A 20,325-nucleotide genomic window follows, 5' to 3' on the forward strand; every position below is an offset into this window, starting at 1 on the left:
TCGATAACGGTGCGGACGTGCACCCGTAGAGTCCCACCGGTATCCGTCGCCTACATATGGCCCGAGAATGCTGCCGGTTGCGGAGGAACCGGGGGCCAGACCCAGTGTTACACGTGATCTAACCATCTCGCCAAGGGAAGGAGGGTCACGGGCTGAATAATAAGATGGAGTTTGGCTGGCCCGGAACACGTGAGCGTTCGCAAAGCCTACAGTACCGGTAGTAGACGGAAGTTCATGAAAATATCCTGACCTGTATGATCGCTTGGCGATACCTTGGGGCACAAACACACAGGTTTTCAATCAGCAAAACTGCAGATAATGAATGATCCAGAGTCGATTTTGATATGCTAGGAGACATCTCGTCTTTGCTCTTGCAGCCTCTATTTAAAGGTCTTTGTTTGTTCTATCCGCAAAACCAATGCATCTAGACTTCTGCTGTGCTCTCTAAAATGGCACAGAGTGCAAACGCTCGGCTCGAGCCGTCTCGTGGTTTTTGTAGAAGCCGTGAGCGAATATCCTTGAGAGACCTCGGGCTGTATGCTATTCCCAGAGTATCCTGAGAGTATCTCAGATGCCTCTGTTGAAGACAACCTTTCCATTTTCTCCACCCTTTCCCCAGAACTCCTCCTCTAGGCTCGAAGCATCAACAGCCTGTCTTTGGGGGAAAGCCGCAAGGGCCAGTGGTAACGCAAACAGGCTTGTGGCAAAGATCAGACCGACATTGACAGGCATCGTAAGTCTCGGGCTCTTCCTAAGCCACTCTTGCCTCTGAAGTCTGATCAGAACTAGAGGAGGGATAGCCATAATTGGAGAGCTATTCAAGACTCTGCTGATAGCAGTCTCGCCTACAGCCAGCGTAGCAGCTTTCTTGCTCTTGCCCAGTGAGGCTACGGCCGATTCAGACTTGCCCGCCTCAGCTAGTTTAGCCTTGTCTGCGTCCGAGAGGACTGGATAAACGTCGATTCCTTGTCTGATTTCCTCCCCGCGCATCAGAAACACGTTCAACGCTCCGGCGCTTGCAACAGCAGCAAACGGTACCAGCCTTGAGAGGACCATTTTTGTAGCTGGCGTGACTCGCTTTAGTCGTGGAACGAGAGCGTTGAGTCCAAGTGCAACCGAGCAAGAGGCTCCAACAGCGAGGAAGTATGATTGTGCGATCTTGGAGGTAGATAGAGGGGTGGACTTGTTCGCATTTGCGTTGTTAACCGCGACGTTGAGAGATTGGTTCGTTATCTGCCAGAGGAGGGTTCCAGTCATCTGCGACAAATTAGCACTGATGGAAGTCTCGTCTTCGCAATATGAATTACCCCGAGCCCAGGCGTGAGCATACCCGCCGTAACTACCAGATTTGACAAGACGAAGCATGACATCCGGAAAGGGAGAAACACTGGCTCGCCCGTGTCTACAATTCGTCAACACCTGCCACCACTCGTATTCCCGCAGCACCTACCCGGATGTAAAGTCGAGTCCACGATCTTCTTGGCCTTCCACAGCTCCTCGTTCATCTCCTTGATACTGCCCTGCTTGTATCCTGTGACCAGGCTCTTCGCGTGCTCCAGACCAGCCTTGTTCACCAGCAGTGTCCTACTAGAGGTCAGCGTACTTGCACATAGAAGCTGCTCTCAGCGTGCAACATCTTCGCAGGAAGCATATTTTCCCTTCGGCTCACCTCGGATCTGAAATATCGGCCGAATGGCGCACTCGTCCCCAGTAGGTGCCCAGGTCATATTGTGACGCGGGGAGCTCTCGCCCGCCCGGGAGAGAGGCTGACATTCCTTGTAGCTGCCAGTCGGGATTTATGGAGGAGGTGTAGATGGAGAATAGTTGGATGTATGCGCCGGCTGGACGATTCAAAGCTCGCCCTCCTCAATTTCGATTGCTGTGACGAGAGATTCGACATAGCCAGAGCTCCAGAAATTCGGACCTCAAAATAAACTCCGATATCGCTTCTCCTAGCGTGATGCAGTGCTCCATAGATACCTAACCTGGACAATGTTGGCAACAAACACGACGAGACCTATGGTCTTCAGGGTTCTTCGGCTGCAGATGCCCCGATAGTAAACCTGAAAGTTTTGCCTGCCCGGAGTGAAATCTTTTATGTTGCCCTTTCCTCTCTGAAGACGAGCTTCGGAAGAACTTCGGAACTTTTCTGCCGTTAACTGCCAACATGTACTCAGACACCCCCCTTCATCAACCCCATTGGTTTTTATGAGGCCTAGTGGATGGGTTACTAAAATGTATAGCTCCTCATGCTATAGAGTTCTCATTGTACTTCATCCTAATGATTAAAATGCCAGATCTCGGTACACATCTCTGGAGACTACGCACGTGTACCCGTCTCTGCGCAGTTTGAAAGCAGTTGCTGATAGCTGAGCAGCTGGGAGTGTTCCAAGTCTTCCCTGTGCCGGTCTCTCATTTCCACTGAAGCTAAGCTGGCTGCAGTGGACTTCTTGCTTCCCAAATCAACAGCAGCTCACTGCATGGAGCTCAGAATTATGGGGGGGCGATTGCGGTATGTTGTGACAGCTAGAGCATAAGCGAGATATCGCGCCTGAAGAGATCATGAGAGGAATGTTGAGAAGTAAAGAGTGACTGAGAACTCGGAGGGTCTCGATAGACCTTCTGAAATGTCACAGCTTTAAGGGCGAATCTGCGTTGAGGTATCGACACCTAGCTCCTCGCGCTTTCGGCGCATCCTGTTGCAACCCATAAAGCGCCCTCAACATACTTCCAGCATTATTTGAAATAGAGTACGATTTGCTATGCTGTTAGCAAGGATGGCGCGGGACTCTAGCATATGTATTCTAGTTGTAAATTGAAAGCACTTGCTATGACCCGCTCTCGCTAAACAAAAATGCGAAAAAGGGGTTGTTTCTCCTGAAAGCTAGCAAGAAGAGGAGCGCCGCCGCTCATCGAACTTCTCCATATGTCTCATGTGAAAATATTCGCGCATAACAGCAAGAGTCCACGGAAATGTAATCGACGAATTTCAGATACTTCAAACTCGACCATAGCCTCAAACAGTATACGAATCTCAGGAGCCAGGTAATGACGTTTTCGCCAAGAAATGACCTTTAAGCAAGCGACGTCTTTCCTTGTCACGGGACCTTCCTACCTTGCGGCCACTCTCACTTGGACTCAGCTGTCCTTCATGCTCAGCTTTATCTTCTCATTTATATCCAGTCTCACAACATGACCGTAAGGGCATTTATGGAGGAGCCACTTGCCGACACGGGTGCCGGGGTACTTCAGCAACTACTGACCATCCTGGGCTCTGATTTTGCCAAAGACCTTGGATCTTCACTTACCAATTCGGCGTCGCAGTCAGTAATTCGCTTGAAGATAAATGCTGAGATATGTTCTGTTGATCGCGAGGAATTTTCAGATCCTCCTCTTACGCATACCGTGAGCGGATTTAAGCCCCTAATTTTCCACACCAGCGCTAATGTCTGCAAATAGGGCTATGTTGACTTCCCTGGAATTGAAGTGAGAAATTATTTACTGGGCCATGTAACGAGTGCTTCTCTCGAAGATGTGGAGGGCGTTCTGGATGACCGTCTCGACCTAGTCGAAGACCAGGTCTCCGCTCCCCAGACGTCAAACTCCGGCGGTTTCGAGAGCCGTCCCATCAACCCAGGAGTCCGGCTCAACAAGAGGAGAAGGACGAAGACGACAGGTACCTTTAGAGTCACTCAGCCGGAGATTGTGAAGCCTCAACCCCCAAGTGGTTCCTCCACGCCGGCACCCTCGACCGCTAGACAACTACAGACCAATAACCGCGACTTTCCTCAGCGCAAGAAGAAAAGCGAGGATGATCACCATCAGCTTTTGCCGTCTTCTGTTGAGCGATTTATCGCGGGATTGTGGAAGCAGGTGTTCAGCAGCGTTGAAATCACCCGACTTGCTCTGGTGAGTTCCGAAGCACGATCACCAGTCGACAGAGCTGACGATACGTAAAGGAGAGCGAATTCGCGCACAATTCTTTAGGAGGCAATGGAAATATTGAAGTCGGTACTAATTTGCTGTCATGCTCATGCTTGCTAATGCTCTAGCAGGATTTCCGAGCAATCAATTCGCTTTGCTTGGACGTCACTAAAATGAGTCGATGTTCTCGAGCTCTAGAGACAGTCATCCAAGCCCATTGGGTTGATTGCTACGAAGCTCGAGTTAAGACTATTGGGGCAGAGAAACCATTTCTGTCTTCCACGGAAACACGAATGACTGCACTGAGGGAGGCATGTTCCATCCTTCGATGGTCTGAGAAAGAGCTCAGAAATAAGCTGTAAGTGGTGCCCATCTCTCTTTTACGTTCTCGGACTGACCAGAATTAGCTCAATATGGCGAGGCTACAGAGAGATCAAAGACGCAGGAGGCTGGGCAAGTCTCATCTTCGCTGGATCCGGCATTTACAGATTCTGCAAATACCGCGGCGGCTTCGGCAAGAACCTCACGACAAGGCTCGAGAAGCTGCGGCCTAGTCTCGAAGTCGCAGCCGATACCCTCCACCCCGATTGGCGAGACCTGCTGAGCGTCATCGGGCAAGAGTCGCAAGCACTCTACACCGGGCATCCGCACGACTGGGTGGTATGCGACGGCAAGGAGCCCGTCACTCTCAAGTCCACATACACCCAGTGGTACCCCGACTTCGAGTTCACGCACATCGAAGACTCGGTTCTCGACCCAGCGGCGTGGGACAGTGAAGACCCGCGCCGTGTGTCTAGCATACGAACAATTTTCTGCAACGAGTGTGGCTATTTCCAGTCCGGCAACGTCTCGAGTAATGAGTGCCGGTGCTTCCCGGAGCTGTATGGCTCTTCTAAAGCGCAGGTGCCCGTGCAGGTATTCCGGACGCCGTTGGGGAAGAACAATGGACTCATAGCGCGCTGCGTAAGTACCTTTTTTTTGCCCCTTGGTTCTCTCTCATCGCTTCATTGGAAGGGAGAGCGCTGACTTTGCTCAGGACCTCCCTCGCGGCTCTGCGATTGGAGAGTTCACAGGCCTGATCACGAAAGGGATGGACGGTATAGACGTGATGCAAAGCGGCAGCGACGAACGGAAATACCAAATCTTCCAAGGGAGAATGGGTATGTGCCTTTTTTTCTTTTCTTGGCTCTTTGGCTCTTCCCAAATCGTAAAACGCTGCTTGCTAATGATATGCCAAGGTAACTACACCCGCTTCATCAACCACTCATGTGCACCCAACAGCCAGTTTCAGAAATTCTCCTGGTTGGGGACCGAGCGCATTATTTTGGTCTCGCGAGGAGTCGAGGCTGGATCTGAGGTTACGGTTGATTACTCACATGAGTACTGGGAAGGGCTCGACAAGGTATGCTTGTGCGGAGAGCCGTGCTGTCGATATACGAAGAAGTAAGGTAGGCAGGTAATCGCCGTGGGCTCGGGAGCAAAACAAAAGTCAAAGGTCGGCCAACACCGACCGACCACTCAAAAGTATATATTCTCGGCGAGCGCCCCTTCTAATTATTCATTCATCGCCGTATCCAACTTCTATATGCGAGAAAGTTCCCAGAGCCATCTAACCTTTATATTTAACCATCAGAGTCACCTATACATTTGTTTACCCAACAGCCCGGACCCCCCCCCCCCCCCTCTCTCTCTCTCTCTGATTCTTAAAAGGAAAAAAGAGTACGTCTCTAGTCTATTGTCTATTGATGACTGGTCGCAACTTGCAATCTCGCCGTCTTACCACCACTGAACCCCCGCTCTAATGCATACCCGTCCGCGGTTGAGGAGCAGGGTAGCCGTGGCGCACCACCGAGACTGGCCAGCACAACCTCGTTGTCAGCGGTCAAGGCATCCATGACTTCCAGCTCCTTGACCGTGAACCACCTTGGCATCAGGCACCAGCGGAAGGGAATCAAGACGCAGACCAGTACCGGGAAGCCTTTGTGTTTTGGACGAGAAGCGGTTAGCCGAGTGGTGGCAACCAACGAGAGAGGGAGGGGGGGGTCGATTCAGTTCCCAGCAGGAAAGCAGGAAGGAGGAAAAGAGGAGGGAAAGGGGGATGGGGATGGGAGACGTACCAATGGCAGCAATAGTCTGAGAGATGGCTACTGGGAGAGCCCAGCCGACGATCTGGCAAGCGAGGTAGAGGCAGATCTTGCGGCGACGGATGCGGAGCAGGGGCTCGGCTGGTTGGATGAAGCGGCGCTCGCTTATCAGGAAGAGGAGCTTCTTGGTGATGCCGTTACTTTCGATCGAACCCCACTGCGTCGAACACATCAGTCAGTCAGTCAGTCAGTCAGTCAGTCAATCAATCACAGAAAACAAACAGGGTTTTTCGTCGCAAGATGGGCGAGAGAGAGATAGATGATGGCTCACTTACACCGACGACGAAAAAGACACCGGCGAAAAGTGCTCGCGGCATGGTGTGCAGGACCGTCAAGAGCGGGCCGGTCATGGTGCCTATAATAGCGAGACCCATGAGCAGATGAGAGATGCGCTGCTCGACGACCTTGGAGGCTCTGATGACGGGTCTGCGAATCTCGTGCCCTTCGCCTTCTTCGGTGGTGATGATCTTGAGGTCGGTCTCGTAGACTGTGAGGGATTCGGTATGGACTGGCGCCTGCAGAATATCAGCTTAAGTAGATTTTCGAGCTCTCTTGAATCTGCAGTAAGTCTGTCTGTCTGACATACCTGTGGAACGAGGCCATTGGGCAAGGGGATGCCAATGATGCCTGAGATGAATGTTGTGCACCCCAGGAGGAAGAAATCCCAGTGAAACCCACCGGGCTTCTTGAGAGGGTATTGTTTAGCCTGGGCGGTCAGACTGCTGACATTCTGCTCTGCTGGTCAACTCGGAACCTGAGATATCGACGGCGGTCTACGGAGAAACTTACGTGGTCGTAGTAGAAAAGTAACATGACCAAGAACCCAAAGGGCATAGCGACGAAGACCCACTTCGCATCCAGCGTCCAAAACTCAATCAGCCAGTCTCGAGGCAGCGTTGGATAGAACGCTCGGGTGATGTCAAGCCTGCTGATGTTTGCTCTCTTGATAGTTCCTGGGATATGTGCAAAGCCCACCCAGAAGATAGTACTGATCTAGGGGAAAAAATTTAGCGAATGTTGTTGGCAAGTTGAAAAGCGATGTACTTACAGGATAAGCATAATCAGCAAGCAACCCCCTCATCCACGGTTTCGCCAGCACGCCAGTCCCGATTTTCTCGAGAGTGTACACCGTCCCCGAAAATAAAAGCGCAATGACGATGCTCAGATACCCATCCACGCTCCCAAACTCGTCGAACAGGCTCACCAGCTCCTCTACACCCTTGACTACGCCTTTCTTAGCATAAATTCACAATCGAGAAAACATCCATCTTAATTTTTTCTTGGGGAAGGAGAGAGGAAGCCCTTACTCATGTAGATAATGCCGACGTACATCCCAAACGTCTCGCTCGAGAAATCCGTCACGTACCGCATGTAGTCGCACAGGTTTCCCACCGCGACCACCCAGTGCCACACCGCCGCCCAGATGGCCGTCCAGGCCATGAAGCGCGGGTACAGCGTCACATCATACTCCTTGATGATGTCGTAGATGGTGTAGTTGAACAGGGAGATCAGGCCAGTGATTCCGACGATAGTCAGGGGCTGGGCGCTGAGAATGCTGAAGACAAGGGCCGCCAGCGCGGAGGCAAACAGAGACTCGTTGATGCCATAGAAGCCGCCGGTGCGGCGCTCCATGTCAAGAGTATACGCCAGGGCTGGGAGGAGACTGGTCACATGTAGTTAGTCAGAGTTTATAGTTTTGGGGGGTTTTACGGAAGGCTTGCTTACTTGACGAAGTACATGCGAACAGTACTTGCAAAAGTTCGGTACGTGAACGCATCGGTGATGTCGCTCATGTAGTAAGGTAGACGGCGACGTATATCATGATACATGCCTCGACACGGTCTCAGGACTCGGTAGCGTCGCCATCCTGTCAAGCCGTCGAAAGTGTAATCTGGAGCTGGCCTTGGTGGCGTTGGATCCCTAGGCTGATAATCATGGCGAGACTTTTCTTCTGGCGGTGGGGGGATCGGGTTGATAGAATCTGGAGGGGAGCCAGAGCCGAGACCAACTGTCGTCGAAGAGGCGTGTGCTGGTTCCATTGCGAAGAGAGGGTTTCATTCAGCAGCGTCTAGGAGGAACCGCAGGCATTGACTGTAAATAAAACAGATGGTCGGAGAAAAACGTTCAGATTTGCAGCGAGCGAAGACAAGCTTATCTATCCGTGCCTGGATACTGTCTATGATTACCGGGCTGAAGGCTTGTAATATTGGAACTCAATCTGACCTGGTCCAGATCTGACTAACAAAACACAGAAACCGGCGCAACCACTTCAACACAATAAGCCAGAATAGGCAGAATCGATGATTTGGTAGCTGCTGTCGAGAGCGCAAACACTGATACTTTGTACAAGAAATAAATGCGGTTCCATTGGCATAAGTTCTTGTTGATGTGAGGGCTGTGTTATGTCAAGAGGGGGAGGTTCGCCACGCCAAGACCTTAGGATTTCTGCTCGGGCAGAGGCTTAAAGTCATGTACCGGTATCCAGCATAACAACACCGACTCCACCTCAAGAATTGGATGAGCGGTCACAACCACCAACAAAACAATAGCCGATTGTTTCCAATGCCTCGAAGAAAGTGGAACAGTGTTCCCGCATGCCTCAACGCCTTGAATTGATCGCCGCTTTAATGTGAAAAAAAATTCCTTTGATGCGTAGCACACTTGAAGAAGGGAAGATGGACTTCAATCTACCAACTTACTTTGGCCGTCTTATTCCTTATACGCATAAAATGGCCTCCATCTTTATATCCAACGCTTAATTAGACGCGCAGCTTGCAACTTTCGACGAGTTATCCAAAGATTTCGATTTCAGCGTAGATCAGATCCGATTTTCTACGCCTCTTAAGAAAAGCCTTTCCCTTTCGAAAGCGATATAATCCCGTACCTTAATCTTGTCAGCGATATAGCTAAATTGGCCAGATGAGCTTTGATAAAAGGAACAATAACTGTCATGCTTAGAAGAAGCGAGTTGAAAAGTAGCAAAAAAACTTTTTTCTCAATTCGTTTGCAGTCTATACCTCACATTTACGTGTATTTATACTTCGCTGACAAGCAAGCTACGATAATAGCCTCACCACTTTTCTACTCTCTATCCTCAAAATGCTTCGGAAACACGGAGAAATGGGCTTGCATAGAGCGGCAGGCGAATTTGGGTGGTGGAGGCATGCGGTACACGGTTCCACTTTCTTCGAGGCATTGGCAACAATCGGCCCGAAACAATGTATACTGGTGATAATACTATCCATGGATGGAATTGAGGCACAAGACACCGCTTCTATTTTCTATTCAGAGTATAAATGAGGGAAGAATAAATACAACTGCCATATGTGCAGTGTACAGTCAAGAAAGTCTATAGAAACCACCACGTACTTACAATCAACCCCATACATACATACATATTCGACCTCTTTACCACTCAGCTTTCAACTCCCCAAGCCAGTTGATGCCCACAGCCCGAAAGATCCTGACTTCTCCGGTGGTCAACTCAGACATGTTGTAGTTCCCCGTCACGACCCTCTTGACACCACCCGTATTCTGCTGCACAACCCTCAAGACCCCATTCGGCTCGACGCCCGTGATGACAGCCGTGTGATCTGGCTGACCAGCTACCTGGAAAGAGCCGTTAGGCGACTCAAACCTCGCACTGAGAATCTGGATGATGTCTCCCCGTGCAACGCCAGCTGCGAGTATTCCGCCGGCAGGCTCGGGCTTAAGTGAGATGGCAGGACGGTATGTGTACAGGATGTGGCCGTGCACAAGTTCTTGGGAGGCAGTGCAGGGTTCTTGGCCGCGGGATGTGCACTGTTGAGCGACTGCTTTCAAGGCCTCGTTTGCTAGCGTCCAGCACTCACCGTTCCCGACTTGTTGGCCCATCTTGGATTCGCACCATGCTGCTATCGAGTCTGAGTATCTGCTTCCTGTTAGCATTACTCATTGCATGGGTGAACTAGAGAATGTACTTTGCACGACAGTCTTCCAGCTCTTGCCGACTTAACGGGCGAGGTGGCGGGGTATGTTTTTGCTCTGCCTTGACAGTATAGCCCGGGTTGCTACTATCCCAAGTTATCCGTATCTTTGAACTTGACAAGTCCGGGAATCTCATGTGGATGACCTTGTAATGTTTCTTTCGGCTTCCCGATGATTCCCAGCCTGATGTACTGCTGTATATTCGAGTATTTATCGTGCTGGGCGGGAACTTCCCGTCCACGAACCACAGCGACTGGAGATCTAGGTCTAAATCGACAGGCCGGTCACGGGAACTAGATGACTGACTAGTTAGCGGAAGTGCGCTCGTTTGGTATCGGTGGTGGTTTATAAAATTGTTCGGGACAAAGCGTGATGTCTGGGCGTAAGAGCAGGGTCGAGGTCTTGATACGGGATGGGATGAGGGAAATGCAGCTTGTCTGACCAGCGAGACAACATCCCTGGCTGCTGTTCAAGTGGATTGCGAGCGATATGTTCCGCTGCTGTCTTGGGCAAGTTGTTTGGCATGATAATATTTGGATTTAATGATAATGATTTTTTTACTGTATTCAAAAATTGCGCAAAAAATGAGACGACCAAGAAGGTAATGTACTCGAAGAGAAGCATATCGATGAGGCTGCTCCTTTTGACTTAGCTATACACTGTCATAGCCTTGTACATATGAATGCTTGTGGATACTTCCGAAGTCTTGGGAATCTGGCCCCGAGAATACTATATTCGCTAAACAAAGTAACAGAAACATGACACAGGCGCAACAGACTCAACAGGAGTCAGGCCGATAATATATATGGCTAAACAAACATCATAACGCTAATCTACTGATAATTGCCACTTACTTGAGGCTTGGGTTTAGTCGACATGGGTATTGGCGGCGGCAGAGGCTCCTTCCTTCCCATCAACTCTTTTTTCTTTGCTGGAGGAGGCGGTGGCTTCTTCTTGCCTACAGACCCCCCCTCCAGCGCACTAGGAGGACTAGTGTTATCCCTCATATCGATCTGGGAGCTTGGAGGTTGGGATACCTGCGAGCTAGATGCTCCGAATGCCGCGGCCTTATCAGAAATTCCGTATTTCGCGTTTAACTTGTTTGCAGACTGCCAGCCTGACTTGACCTGCTCTCCATGACGCTCCCGAAAGTTGTTCGCTGTGCTTGCTGCCATCCTGGCATCGCTTAAGGATACCGACGAAGGATCATTCCGGAAAGAGGATGCAGTCTTTAGCGCAGCTTGCTTCTGAGCAAAAGTTGTCCCTTCGCTTGGAGCTTCTGCTTTAGGAGATGAGGAGGATGACATGCGGGAGAAACGAGATTGGAGCTCGTTGAGCTGCGAGTTGCTGGCAGGAGCAGGACTTGGTGCTGGACTTCTGCTGAGGTTTGGGGGAGGCAGTGGTGTCTTTGCCTTTCCTCCTCCAATGCCAAATCCAGGTATGGAGACACCAGCAGACCCTAGCCTATCCAAAGCGCCTTGATTTAGGATGCCCCGGTGGGCATCTGGTTCCGGGATGGCGTCTTTAGAAGCATATGAGGGTGGAGGAGAAGGACTTGGAAGTGTATTCGAGTTCTGTCTTGGTGGAAGTCGCGGCGGAAGCCCCGGAGGTCTGCCGTCTGCTCCATCCTTGCGCCCCGGCGGCGGAGGAAGATGCGAATTAGATAAGCCGGTAGTATTTGATCGATAAGGCAGTGGAGGTCCTTTGCGTGTCTCAGCCTCCTCTGCCTCTCGCGCAGCCTCCTCCTCCTCCGCCTCTTTTGCTGCTATAGACTCCTTTGACAATGGAGCACCCCATCCGCCGGTATGCGGAGTTATCTGGTTCGGTAGAGCCGCGCCACCGTGATAGTTGACATTCTTGGGTGGAGGTCCAAATGCGGAGGGGTCCTTCAGCTGGTGCAATGGTCGTGAGGTATGTTCGTCGTCCGCTCCGCCATTCTTCTTCTCCCTTCCCAACAGCTTCCCGATCTGATCGATGCCCTTGAAATCTCCTCGCCATGATTCTTTAGATTTCCCATCCTTCCCTTTGGGATGCCACCCGCTCTTTGAGATCGCCTTGAAATCCGGCATAGTTGGAAGCTGGGAGATGTGGATCGTCGCATGCCGACCACACTGATGAGAGGTTGTAGTGGGGCAACTGATCAGGTGGTTATTAGTAAAACTGGGGGTCGATTTAGAATCCTTTCAACAACGTCTCTTCCCATAATTCGCCAAGAAATCAGCACCTTTCAATCGACAAATTTTCCTTCTCCCAGCTTTGAGCTGTCTCAATCACGAATTCGTCAAGCCAGCTAAGCCCATAGAGAACACAGTATGGAGTCATCATTTCCAGTTGGAGGATTTGTAATGATGTTTCTGAATCTCGAACGAGTCTCGAACATCAGCATGGAGTGTTCTTGACGTCAACTCCATTTACTACGTAGTTTCAGGTTGGAAAAACTTTGCTTGAGCTTGCAAGGAAGCCCTCTTCAGCTCCTTTCACAATGTACATGAAATACATGAAATACCTTCCGTTTGTGAAATTAGACCGTCTGTATCTCGTTTTCTTGAATCTGGTCTGTTAAGAAGCAAATCTTCAAGTTGATACTGCCTCACTCAATTAGTCTCGACTTGGTCTAAATGCTGGCCGACTCAAGTATGTTCTGTAATTGCGATTAGTACTGATGTTGAAAATATGGAGAGCCCCTCTCATCTTGCTGGAGGAGCCTTCGCCACGGTCTTGGATCATTTTGATTCGTAACCAAGATAGCTAGCTAGCTAATAAGCGATGCCAGTCCTCGAGCACTACTTGTGGATTCGATATCATGTATGAGATTGGTATGAAGAAGGGCTTTCTTTACACCATCACCAGTCGAGACTTATTCTCCATGATAGAACGAAGGCTATGAAATTTCGATCAGCTGGATTCCGATTTCGGGATTCGCCGTATTATCAGTCGCCATATTGTTGACAGTCATGGAATTTCTTGCAATGCAAAGTCAACAGTGTTCTTCCTCTAATATCACGAACAACCAAGCCGAATTTTCACCACAGACCTCTTCATCTGCAAAATGTATGTCATCTGTGGTGCTAGCTTAGCTCCAGACACGTCGACAAACGTCTCGCTTCCAAAATCATGTCTACAGGTTCTCTCTGCGATTCTCGGTCTCTTCTACCCCAATCGGCTACCTCGAGATAATAAGAGCAATATCCCATGTCTTTCAGATCGCATCGGGGAGTTCTTGTACTTACTACACTGCCTCCTATCCGGGCTGACGTCTGCATGCTATATGAGACTGGAAATAATGGACTCTCAATTCCACCGTAAAAGAAGCTTCGATGCCTCAAAAGCAACCCTTTCCCCCTTCCCCTTCTCTTCTCCACACCCACGAAAACTGATCAGCGGACATGTTTCGAGATCTACCTCCCAGCCTCCACCTACCCAACGCCACCCCGGAGGCCAGTATCTCTGTCTCCATGCTTTGTCGAAGCAAGAGACATGCTCGATTGTGAATACGTTGATGTCCCAACAGACAAATTGCGAAAAGGTCCACCCATGTAAGAAGAGGGGTGGTTCCGCACTCAAAGGTCGTTGGAGAGGGATACTCTGGTCTAATACAGCTGAATGTGTATCCAGCTCAAGACCAGCCGGTGGATGAGGACTGGCCGAGCGAGGCAGAAGACTGGGATCTGGGTTGGTATGGTGATGAGAAGGAGAGGAGAAAAGGCTAGAGATAGGGGAAGGGAACATTGACGTGGGAATGAAGTATGGAAGGGGGAGGAAGGAGAAGGAGATTGGCTGGCTGGCTGGCTGGGAAGAGCGCAGCTCGGGCTCAGGATGTCGAACCACTCACTCATTCACATGAGTTTGAGGAGACTCTCAGCTATCCTAGACGGATATCGGCGTGGAAGCCAAGATTCATAACGAGGTGAGTCTTCAGCCTCGTGTATTAAAGAGTGCTTGGATCAGCTGCTACTTGCACTGTGGCGGGGGGAAATCTGTTGCACTCAGCCCTTATACTTTTTATTTTATTTTCGTCCTTCGTTGAGCTGGTAGCGAGATATAAGAGTAAGAGCATGAAGATACGAAGAGGATGCATGATTGGCAGAGACACGAAAAAAAAGTTGCTGCTGCTGCTGCTGAGGTGGGATGAAGTATTTCGTGAGGATGAGGTTTGGAGCAACAGTCGACGTCCAGTTAATATTTTCTCGGTTATTCTAGGCCCGGAGCTTGTGGACGCCGATGCGCACTAGTCTATATTAGTTGCTGCGGGGCTGGGCTGGGCTGTCTACCGGTACCTCTACCCAGCCCCTATTTGCTTCCGGCAGGAACACACGTGACTGGTCAGGGTGTGCACGTGCCACTGAGGCACATCTGACGTACATCTCACGTGGGATGTTTACTACGCTATCACGGACGCGTCCCGCAGGAATACACGGATCAAACGGGATCTTTAACCAAACAATCGGAGAGAATAGATGCCATCCGTCTGATGGATCTTGTTAAACACGACGGGATCGCCTTTTCATTAATTCAGTGGCTGAACTGTCCTATCCTTCTTTCTACACCTTGATATCAGTAACAGAGAAAAGAAGTGGAGGTCAGATAGGCACATAGGTACTACCCACGTAGTACCGGTAGGTCCTTTGCGGCACGGCATGGCACGACAAGGGGACTTGCAAGAGGTGCAAGTGCAAGTGCAAGTGCAACCGACAGGCCAAGCTGAGCCTTCCTCATGCTTATGCTGCCAAGATGTACTGGGCAGGAGCAAACAAAAAATCAGGAAAAGATAAAGCTGGAGCTGGGGATGTCCGTATCAATATCCTCCGTACCTCTACCTGCTCCCAGATCTCCTTCGTTTCCTATTTCTCATCCTCTTCCTTTTACCTCTTCTTCTGCTCTCCCATCTCCTTTCAATTCCAGATCCACCATCGGCAACACCACGCGTTTGACCTGCATCACATCAAATGTTGAGAATCGCAGTTGGCCTCTGTTGTATGAAGTGCAATGCCCCGATCTACGTCCAAGTCTCTCTCGACCCACGATCAGGCTCTTGCTACACTTGAGCGGACTTTCCAAGTAGTCCTTGTCGTTATTCTCGGCGCCGTCATATACAGATACTGCTGGGTTGGTACGCGCCCAAGGTCCTCACCATCCAAGCCCACAGCATCTGCTAACATCCAGCTTTGCAGACGTATCCGACCCCTTCAAATGTAGCGCCCTCCAGAATCAAGGAAGATGGCTCGACCCAAGCCCAGGATGGAATAGCAAAGACTTCTACAAACACTGGCAGCCGCCGGGCTGTATGATGCACGAATACACGAAGAATGACATACAAGAATGCTTCCACACCAAGCGGCTGGTGTTCATTGGGGATTCCACGACGCGGCAGATCTTCTGGGCCGTTGCGAAGAAGATGGATAAGCAGAGGGCTGAGAATGAGATGCAAGAAATGCTCGCTGTGAAGGAGAAACGTACGGATATTGCATTCGTAACTGGTGGCCTCAAGATCCAGTTCCTCTGGGATCCATGGTTGAATTCGACCAGGTTAACGGACGAGCTGACGGCGTTCAGGGCATATTCGCCTGTGAAACCCCAAGAGCCTAGCCATATGGATAGTGCCGGGCTCCTTTTGCTTGGCACCCCGGGACTGTGGTATGCGAGACACGGCCAGGAGAATTATTTCAAGGAGTTCAAGGATTCTATCGATGTGATCATTCCACACATGGACCATCTTTCGCAGAACGATAGCACTATGCCGGTCCCGATGACCCTGGCCTCTCGGCAACAGTCGCCCAACCTGCTTCTTTTGGCTCCTATTCAGGTACCCCAATATGAAGCTTTGTCCCCCTCGAGAGTGGAAACCATGACTCCAGAAAAGATCGATCTGATGAATGACTACATCCAGCAAGTGTCGGCTCATTCCACAGCGGACGTCATCTGGAGTTATTCGCTGATGACCTGGGATGGAAAGGTTCAGTATGAAGAGAGCGGGCTTCACGTTATTGAGAACGTAGCCCGTGCGAAGGCAGAAGTCCTTCTCAATTTACGTTGTAATGCAGATGCTGCTTCGAGAGGCTACCCATTTGATCGGACATGCTGTAGTAATTATACTCAGCCTGGTAGGGTACAGTGGCTGTTGATACTCGCTGGAATGCTAGCATTTCCCACCATGTTGATCACACGCCGTCGACGTATAACGCAGGTTGCACGCTTTCTGCCTCAACCTGAGGTCTTGAGTGCCCTCGCGGTGTTCGGTCTGGTTCTGTGCTATTGCTTTTACGCAGATCGTACGCAGATATTCGACAAGGGACACAAGCTGTTCCAGCACAGCCAATTTCTTATCGCTTGCTTGGTTGTGATAATTGCGGGCGTCTTGTCCATAAGAAAGAACAGAGAGCCTGCTGGTGGTACCAAAATTCAAGATCTCGATTTCCTTTCCCGCGACCAGACGGATGAATGGAAAGGCTGGATGCAATTCATCGTTCTGTTCTACCATTACACCCACGCGTCACAACATCTTGGGATCTACCAAATTATACGACTGTTCATCGCAGCGTATCTCTTCATGACTGGTTTTGGTCATACCGTTTTCTTCTTAAAGCAGGTAGACTACTCTTTCCATCGTGTTGCGGCCGTTCTGGTCAGACTCAATCTTCTGAGTTGCGTTTTGCCCTACATGATGCGTACCGACTACCTATTCTACTATTTCGCCCCCCTTGTCAGCTTCTGGTTCCTCGTTGTTTACTTTACGCTCAAAATCGCATACCACAAAAACTCAAACTTTAATTTTTTGCTTGGGAAGATACTCGTTTCAGCTACGCTTACGACTGCTTTAACAAAGATACCCGGGGTTCTGGAGTTTGTTGCTACCGTTCTAAATTACACCTGTGCTATTTCATGGAATGTGACGGAATGGCGATTCCGCACTTTTCTCGACATGTATATTGTCTTTGTCGGCATGCTCATCGCTGCCCTCTACCTCCGATACTCCCGCATCCAATCCGGTGCGGTCACCCCCAACTCCATCACCGACTACTTGATTCAGCTCACCATCACATACCGATTTTTCAAGGCTCTCCTAATTGCAGTTGCCCTTGGTATTCCACCAGGACTCTGGGTCCTCCTCCGAAAGTCACACACGAAAGAAGACTACAACTGGTGGCAGCCAGGGATATCCTTTATTCCCATCCTCTGCTTCATCGTACTCCGAAACTCAACCAGAATCTTCCGCAATTACCATTTTGTCCTCTTCGCATGGCTTGGCCGCTTCTCGCTTGAGACGTACATCCTGCAATACCATATCTGGCTCGCCGGCGACGCTAAGGGTCTGCTCAGGCTGGGTATATGGGATTCACGCGTCGAGACTCTGCTGCTGACAGCGGTCTTTTTCTGGGTCAGCTGGCACACGGCTGAAGCTACGCAGACATTGACGAGATGGATTGTTGGGGCCAGTTCAGGGGCTCCAGGTTTGACGCGAGAGTCTAGCGATGACACGGAGAAGAACCCGTCACACCTTTTGCCCAAATTCAAGGGTGAGGATGAAGTTTCTTTATCTACGGCCTTGCCACAGGCCGGAGATGGGGTACTGGAGAGAGTTATGGGCAAGCTGGGGACGAGGTTGGAGCTGAGGCTGGGACTCATTTTGTTCTTATTGTGGGTAGCGAATGTCACATATCGGTAGCCATAAAAATGGGCAAGCTGTTACGTACGAAAGGCGGAAGGGCATAGAATGGCAGCTGAAATCTCACCTGACCATGTTTCGAGAATTGAAGTATGTGTTCAAACCTGCGCGCCAAGTCTCTAATGGCAAGTTCTGCAGTTCGTATTTCATAACGTTTCTCGAGTAGTTGCATATCATTCAGGTCAGCATAGAAACCGACGGGGCCCTCTGAGCTCCAATAGACTCCATCCTCGGCAAATCAGTCTGTCAGTGTTAAGGGGCCTACCTACGATGCCAAGTTCTGATGCCAACTCACATTTTTCTTCCACCGTCATACTCCGCTCCAATCCTACCTAGGCGTCCCTCAGCCCTTGTTTGATCCGGTTGCATACTCGTCGGTTAGTTCGTTTTTATGGGAGTGGCTTCGAATGGATGGATGGGTTTATGAGTGAGTGAAGATAATTGGATTGGATTGGGTGGTTGATATCAGATGAAGCAAGCAGGCAGATAAATAGGTAGGTAGGTGGGTAGGTAGGTAGTAGTTGTTTTTCCTTGGCTTAGGGTGTATACATGGTTAGTAACGTAAATCCAGAGTGTGAGAAGTGGAGTCTGTGAGCTTTGTGGGTTTGGGGAGGGGTGGATAGGAGGCCTTGGAAGAGGACTTGACACCTTTTAACGAAAAAAAGCTGTTTGCTTGCTCCAACTATTTTTGGGGGGGGGGGGGGATGTGTCCCTACGATCATGGCTGAAAACCTACACACATACATGCGAAGTACCTCTTGGAGATGCCCCAAAAGTACAAAGTACTATCGTGGCGGAAATGTTATGTAGATAGAGCAGAGCTCGCAACATTGCTTGCCCCGGCGGACTCTTGTTTGGTGTCTGGTGACTCAAGGTTTATGATAGTATGATGCCTAGCAGAAGCTATTTGCCTTGTGTTGTGCAAAAGCAGACCTGCAATTGCACAGTGCAGTTGTCAGTGTGATAAACCTATTTACCGCACGGTACCTTGTATTTCGGGGAGAGGCAGTTGAGGCTCGTTCTGAGTCGAGGCATAGTAGCCCCTCATGAATTCGCAATAGCCATGCATATTGCGTCGGCGTTGGATAGGGACGGCGAGGAAGCTGAAGATGCATGACCACACAGTCTCAGCGGCTGATTTGGTAGACTTGTAGCGGGCCATAAGGGGGGCTTTGTGAATGATTAACGAAGAGTCTCGCTTGCTATCCTTGTCCATTTTTTTTTGTTTTTGACCTAAGAGACTCCAGAGGATTATGAATGCTTCTTCCCCCCCTTGTACAGAATGCTCAGATACCCCTTTGGTGCTTTTCTTTCTCTCGATCTTCTAGTAAAATTTCTACCTCAAGGCGACAAAGCCACAAGGCTTCGTTATTTTTCTCTTCCCACTCTCCCAACAATGTCATCCTCAAACTCAGACTTCAAACAGCCTCAGCCATCGCCCACATCAAGGCAACAAACCATCAACATGGCGCAACCTTGCCTTGACCTTCCTCCAGAGCGTCTCTCAGCAGAGGTACTTGTCAAGTAAGTTTCTTAGGTCTTTTTTCTGCCTGCCCGCCATTCGAACTGACTTCTTCTGCAGGATGTTTGACGGTCCCAGAGTCACAATCATCGTTGGCGAAGAGAAGAAAGTACACAAACTTCCAAAGCTTCTCCTCTGCCACTTTTCCCCTTATTTTAACTCCTGTTTCAATATGCGATCCAAGAAACTTAGCGAGAAGGAGCTCGAGCTACCAGACGATAAACCCGAGGACTTCTGGATGTTGATCGAGTTCATGCTTCGCGGAGCCGTCTCTGACAAATTCCTTATGAGAAAGGCTGGAGACGATGAGAACTTTCTGAAGGCAACGGTCTCTGAATGCATGGACTTCCTCGAATATGCAGACAAGTACTCCATGTAAGTGCTGAGAAACCCCACTTCTCTATTTGGGATTCCAATAGTTGTTCGTTGGACATAGCTTCCCACTTCCTGATTGAGCGGTGGCTGATGTATCTGCCATGAAGGACCTACGCTGCAGAGATTCTGATCACAGAGCCGCTCAAAGCAGCATTACCTCTGTTGAAAAACTTGGGAGTAACCGGAATCACAGACACCTACGTTGAGCTCGTTTATCGTGCCACTCGGCATGATAGTGCTCTACGGAGACTGGTTGTCGGAAACATCCTGTCTAGTTTAGGACCAACGACTCTCGAGTTTGCAAAGCAAGAGGAACAGATTCCCGCGTTTGCTCTGGAAATGCTGAATCAGATTAGAGAACTATTCCGCAGAAATCTGATCAACCCAGGGAAGGGACGAAAGGGCATTCACTGAATGGGTAGGGAGACTCATCTTCTTAGCAAGCTACAAAAATATCACTGCTCCCTGGGAAAGATAATCATGCGGGTAAAGGAGTAGTTTGCTGAGAGTGTTGGCTTCAGGGTGACCGAGACCCGGCTGATGGATCGGTCTCTCAATCTTCTCATACACTGTCATACCTGGACATCTCCATGATAGACATGAAATGAGAATCATGATCACAAGCAGCCTTCTCAGTCCCGTGATCCAATACGTTTATGATATGAACATAAGAACGTGATCTAGAACTTGGGTCAATCAGGAAGAAAACACAGGAGAAACTTCAGCAAGAC

General features: G+C 49.9%; 6 protein-coding genes across 6 annotated transcripts; 3 read left to right on the forward strand and 3 right to left on the reverse strand.

Moving 5' to 3' along the window:
- Positions 1 to 567: 567 nt before the first annotated feature.
- L3040_007209 (uncharacterized protein) lies at positions 568 to 1,773 on the reverse strand (the record flags this gene model as incomplete). The annotated part of the gene is made up of 4 exons (XM_007289991.1): positions 568 to 1,257; positions 1,308 to 1,402; positions 1,451 to 1,584; positions 1,670 to 1,773. The coding sequence occupies 4 exons, from the start codon at positions 1,771 to 1,773 to the stop codon at positions 568 to 570; spliced, it is 1,023 nt and encodes a 340-aa protein (XP_007290053.1).
- Positions 1,774 to 3,192: 1,419 nt separating this feature from the next.
- Positions 3,193 to 5,371, forward strand: L3040_007210 (uncharacterized protein; the record flags this gene model as incomplete). Its single annotated transcript, XM_066156193.1, has 7 exons — positions 3,193 to 3,405; positions 3,460 to 3,909; positions 3,960 to 4,007; positions 4,056 to 4,282; positions 4,332 to 4,887; positions 4,961 to 5,084; positions 5,163 to 5,371. The coding sequence occupies 7 exons, from the start codon at positions 3,193 to 3,195 to the stop codon at positions 5,369 to 5,371; spliced, it is 1,827 nt and encodes a 608-aa protein (XP_066010999.1).
- Positions 5,372 to 5,663: 292 nt separating this feature from the next.
- Positions 5,664 to 8,107, reverse strand: L3040_007211 (uncharacterized protein; the record flags this gene model as incomplete). The annotated part of the gene is made up of 8 exons (XM_007297849.1): positions 5,664 to 5,902; positions 6,042 to 6,225; positions 6,344 to 6,583; positions 6,655 to 6,798; positions 6,858 to 7,061; positions 7,117 to 7,292; positions 7,376 to 7,731; positions 7,794 to 8,107. 8 exons carry the CDS (start codon positions 8,105 to 8,107, stop codon positions 5,664 to 5,666), a joined length of 1,857 nt encoding a protein of 618 aa, XP_007297911.1.
- Positions 8,108 to 9,476: 1,369 nt separating this feature from the next.
- L3040_007212 (uncharacterized protein) lies at positions 9,477 to 12,103 on the reverse strand (the record flags this gene model as incomplete). Its single annotated transcript, XM_007297850.2, has 3 exons — positions 9,477 to 9,978; positions 10,028 to 10,335; positions 10,889 to 12,103. 3 exons carry the CDS (start codon positions 12,101 to 12,103, stop codon positions 9,477 to 9,479), a joined length of 2,025 nt encoding a protein of 674 aa, XP_007297912.2.
- A 2,917-nt stretch (positions 12,104 to 15,020) lies between these two features.
- On the forward strand, positions 15,021 to 17,863 carry L3040_007213 (uncharacterized protein; the record flags this gene model as incomplete). The annotated part of the gene is made up of 3 exons (XM_007297851.2): positions 15,021 to 15,144; positions 15,206 to 17,669; positions 17,731 to 17,863. The coding sequence occupies 3 exons, from the start codon at positions 15,021 to 15,023 to the stop codon at positions 17,861 to 17,863; spliced, it is 2,721 nt and encodes a 906-aa protein (XP_007297913.2).
- Positions 17,864 to 19,093: 1,230 nt separating this feature from the next.
- L3040_007214 (uncharacterized protein) lies at positions 19,094 to 20,008 on the forward strand (the record flags this gene model as incomplete). The annotated part of the gene is made up of 3 exons (XM_007296116.2): positions 19,094 to 19,221; positions 19,280 to 19,594; positions 19,702 to 20,008. 3 exons carry the CDS (start codon positions 19,094 to 19,096, stop codon positions 20,006 to 20,008), a joined length of 750 nt encoding a protein of 249 aa, XP_007296178.2.
- Between the last annotated feature and the right edge of the window lie 317 nt (positions 20,009 to 20,325).

Source organism: Drepanopeziza brunnea (assembly GCF_022702325.1).
Source record: "Drepanopeziza brunnea f. sp. 'multigermtubi' strain 214-2 chromosome Unknown ctg12, whole genome shotgun sequence".
In the NCBI taxonomy this organism is placed as follows: Eukaryota; Fungi; Ascomycota; class Leotiomycetes; order Helotiales; family Drepanopezizaceae; genus Drepanopeziza; species Drepanopeziza brunnea.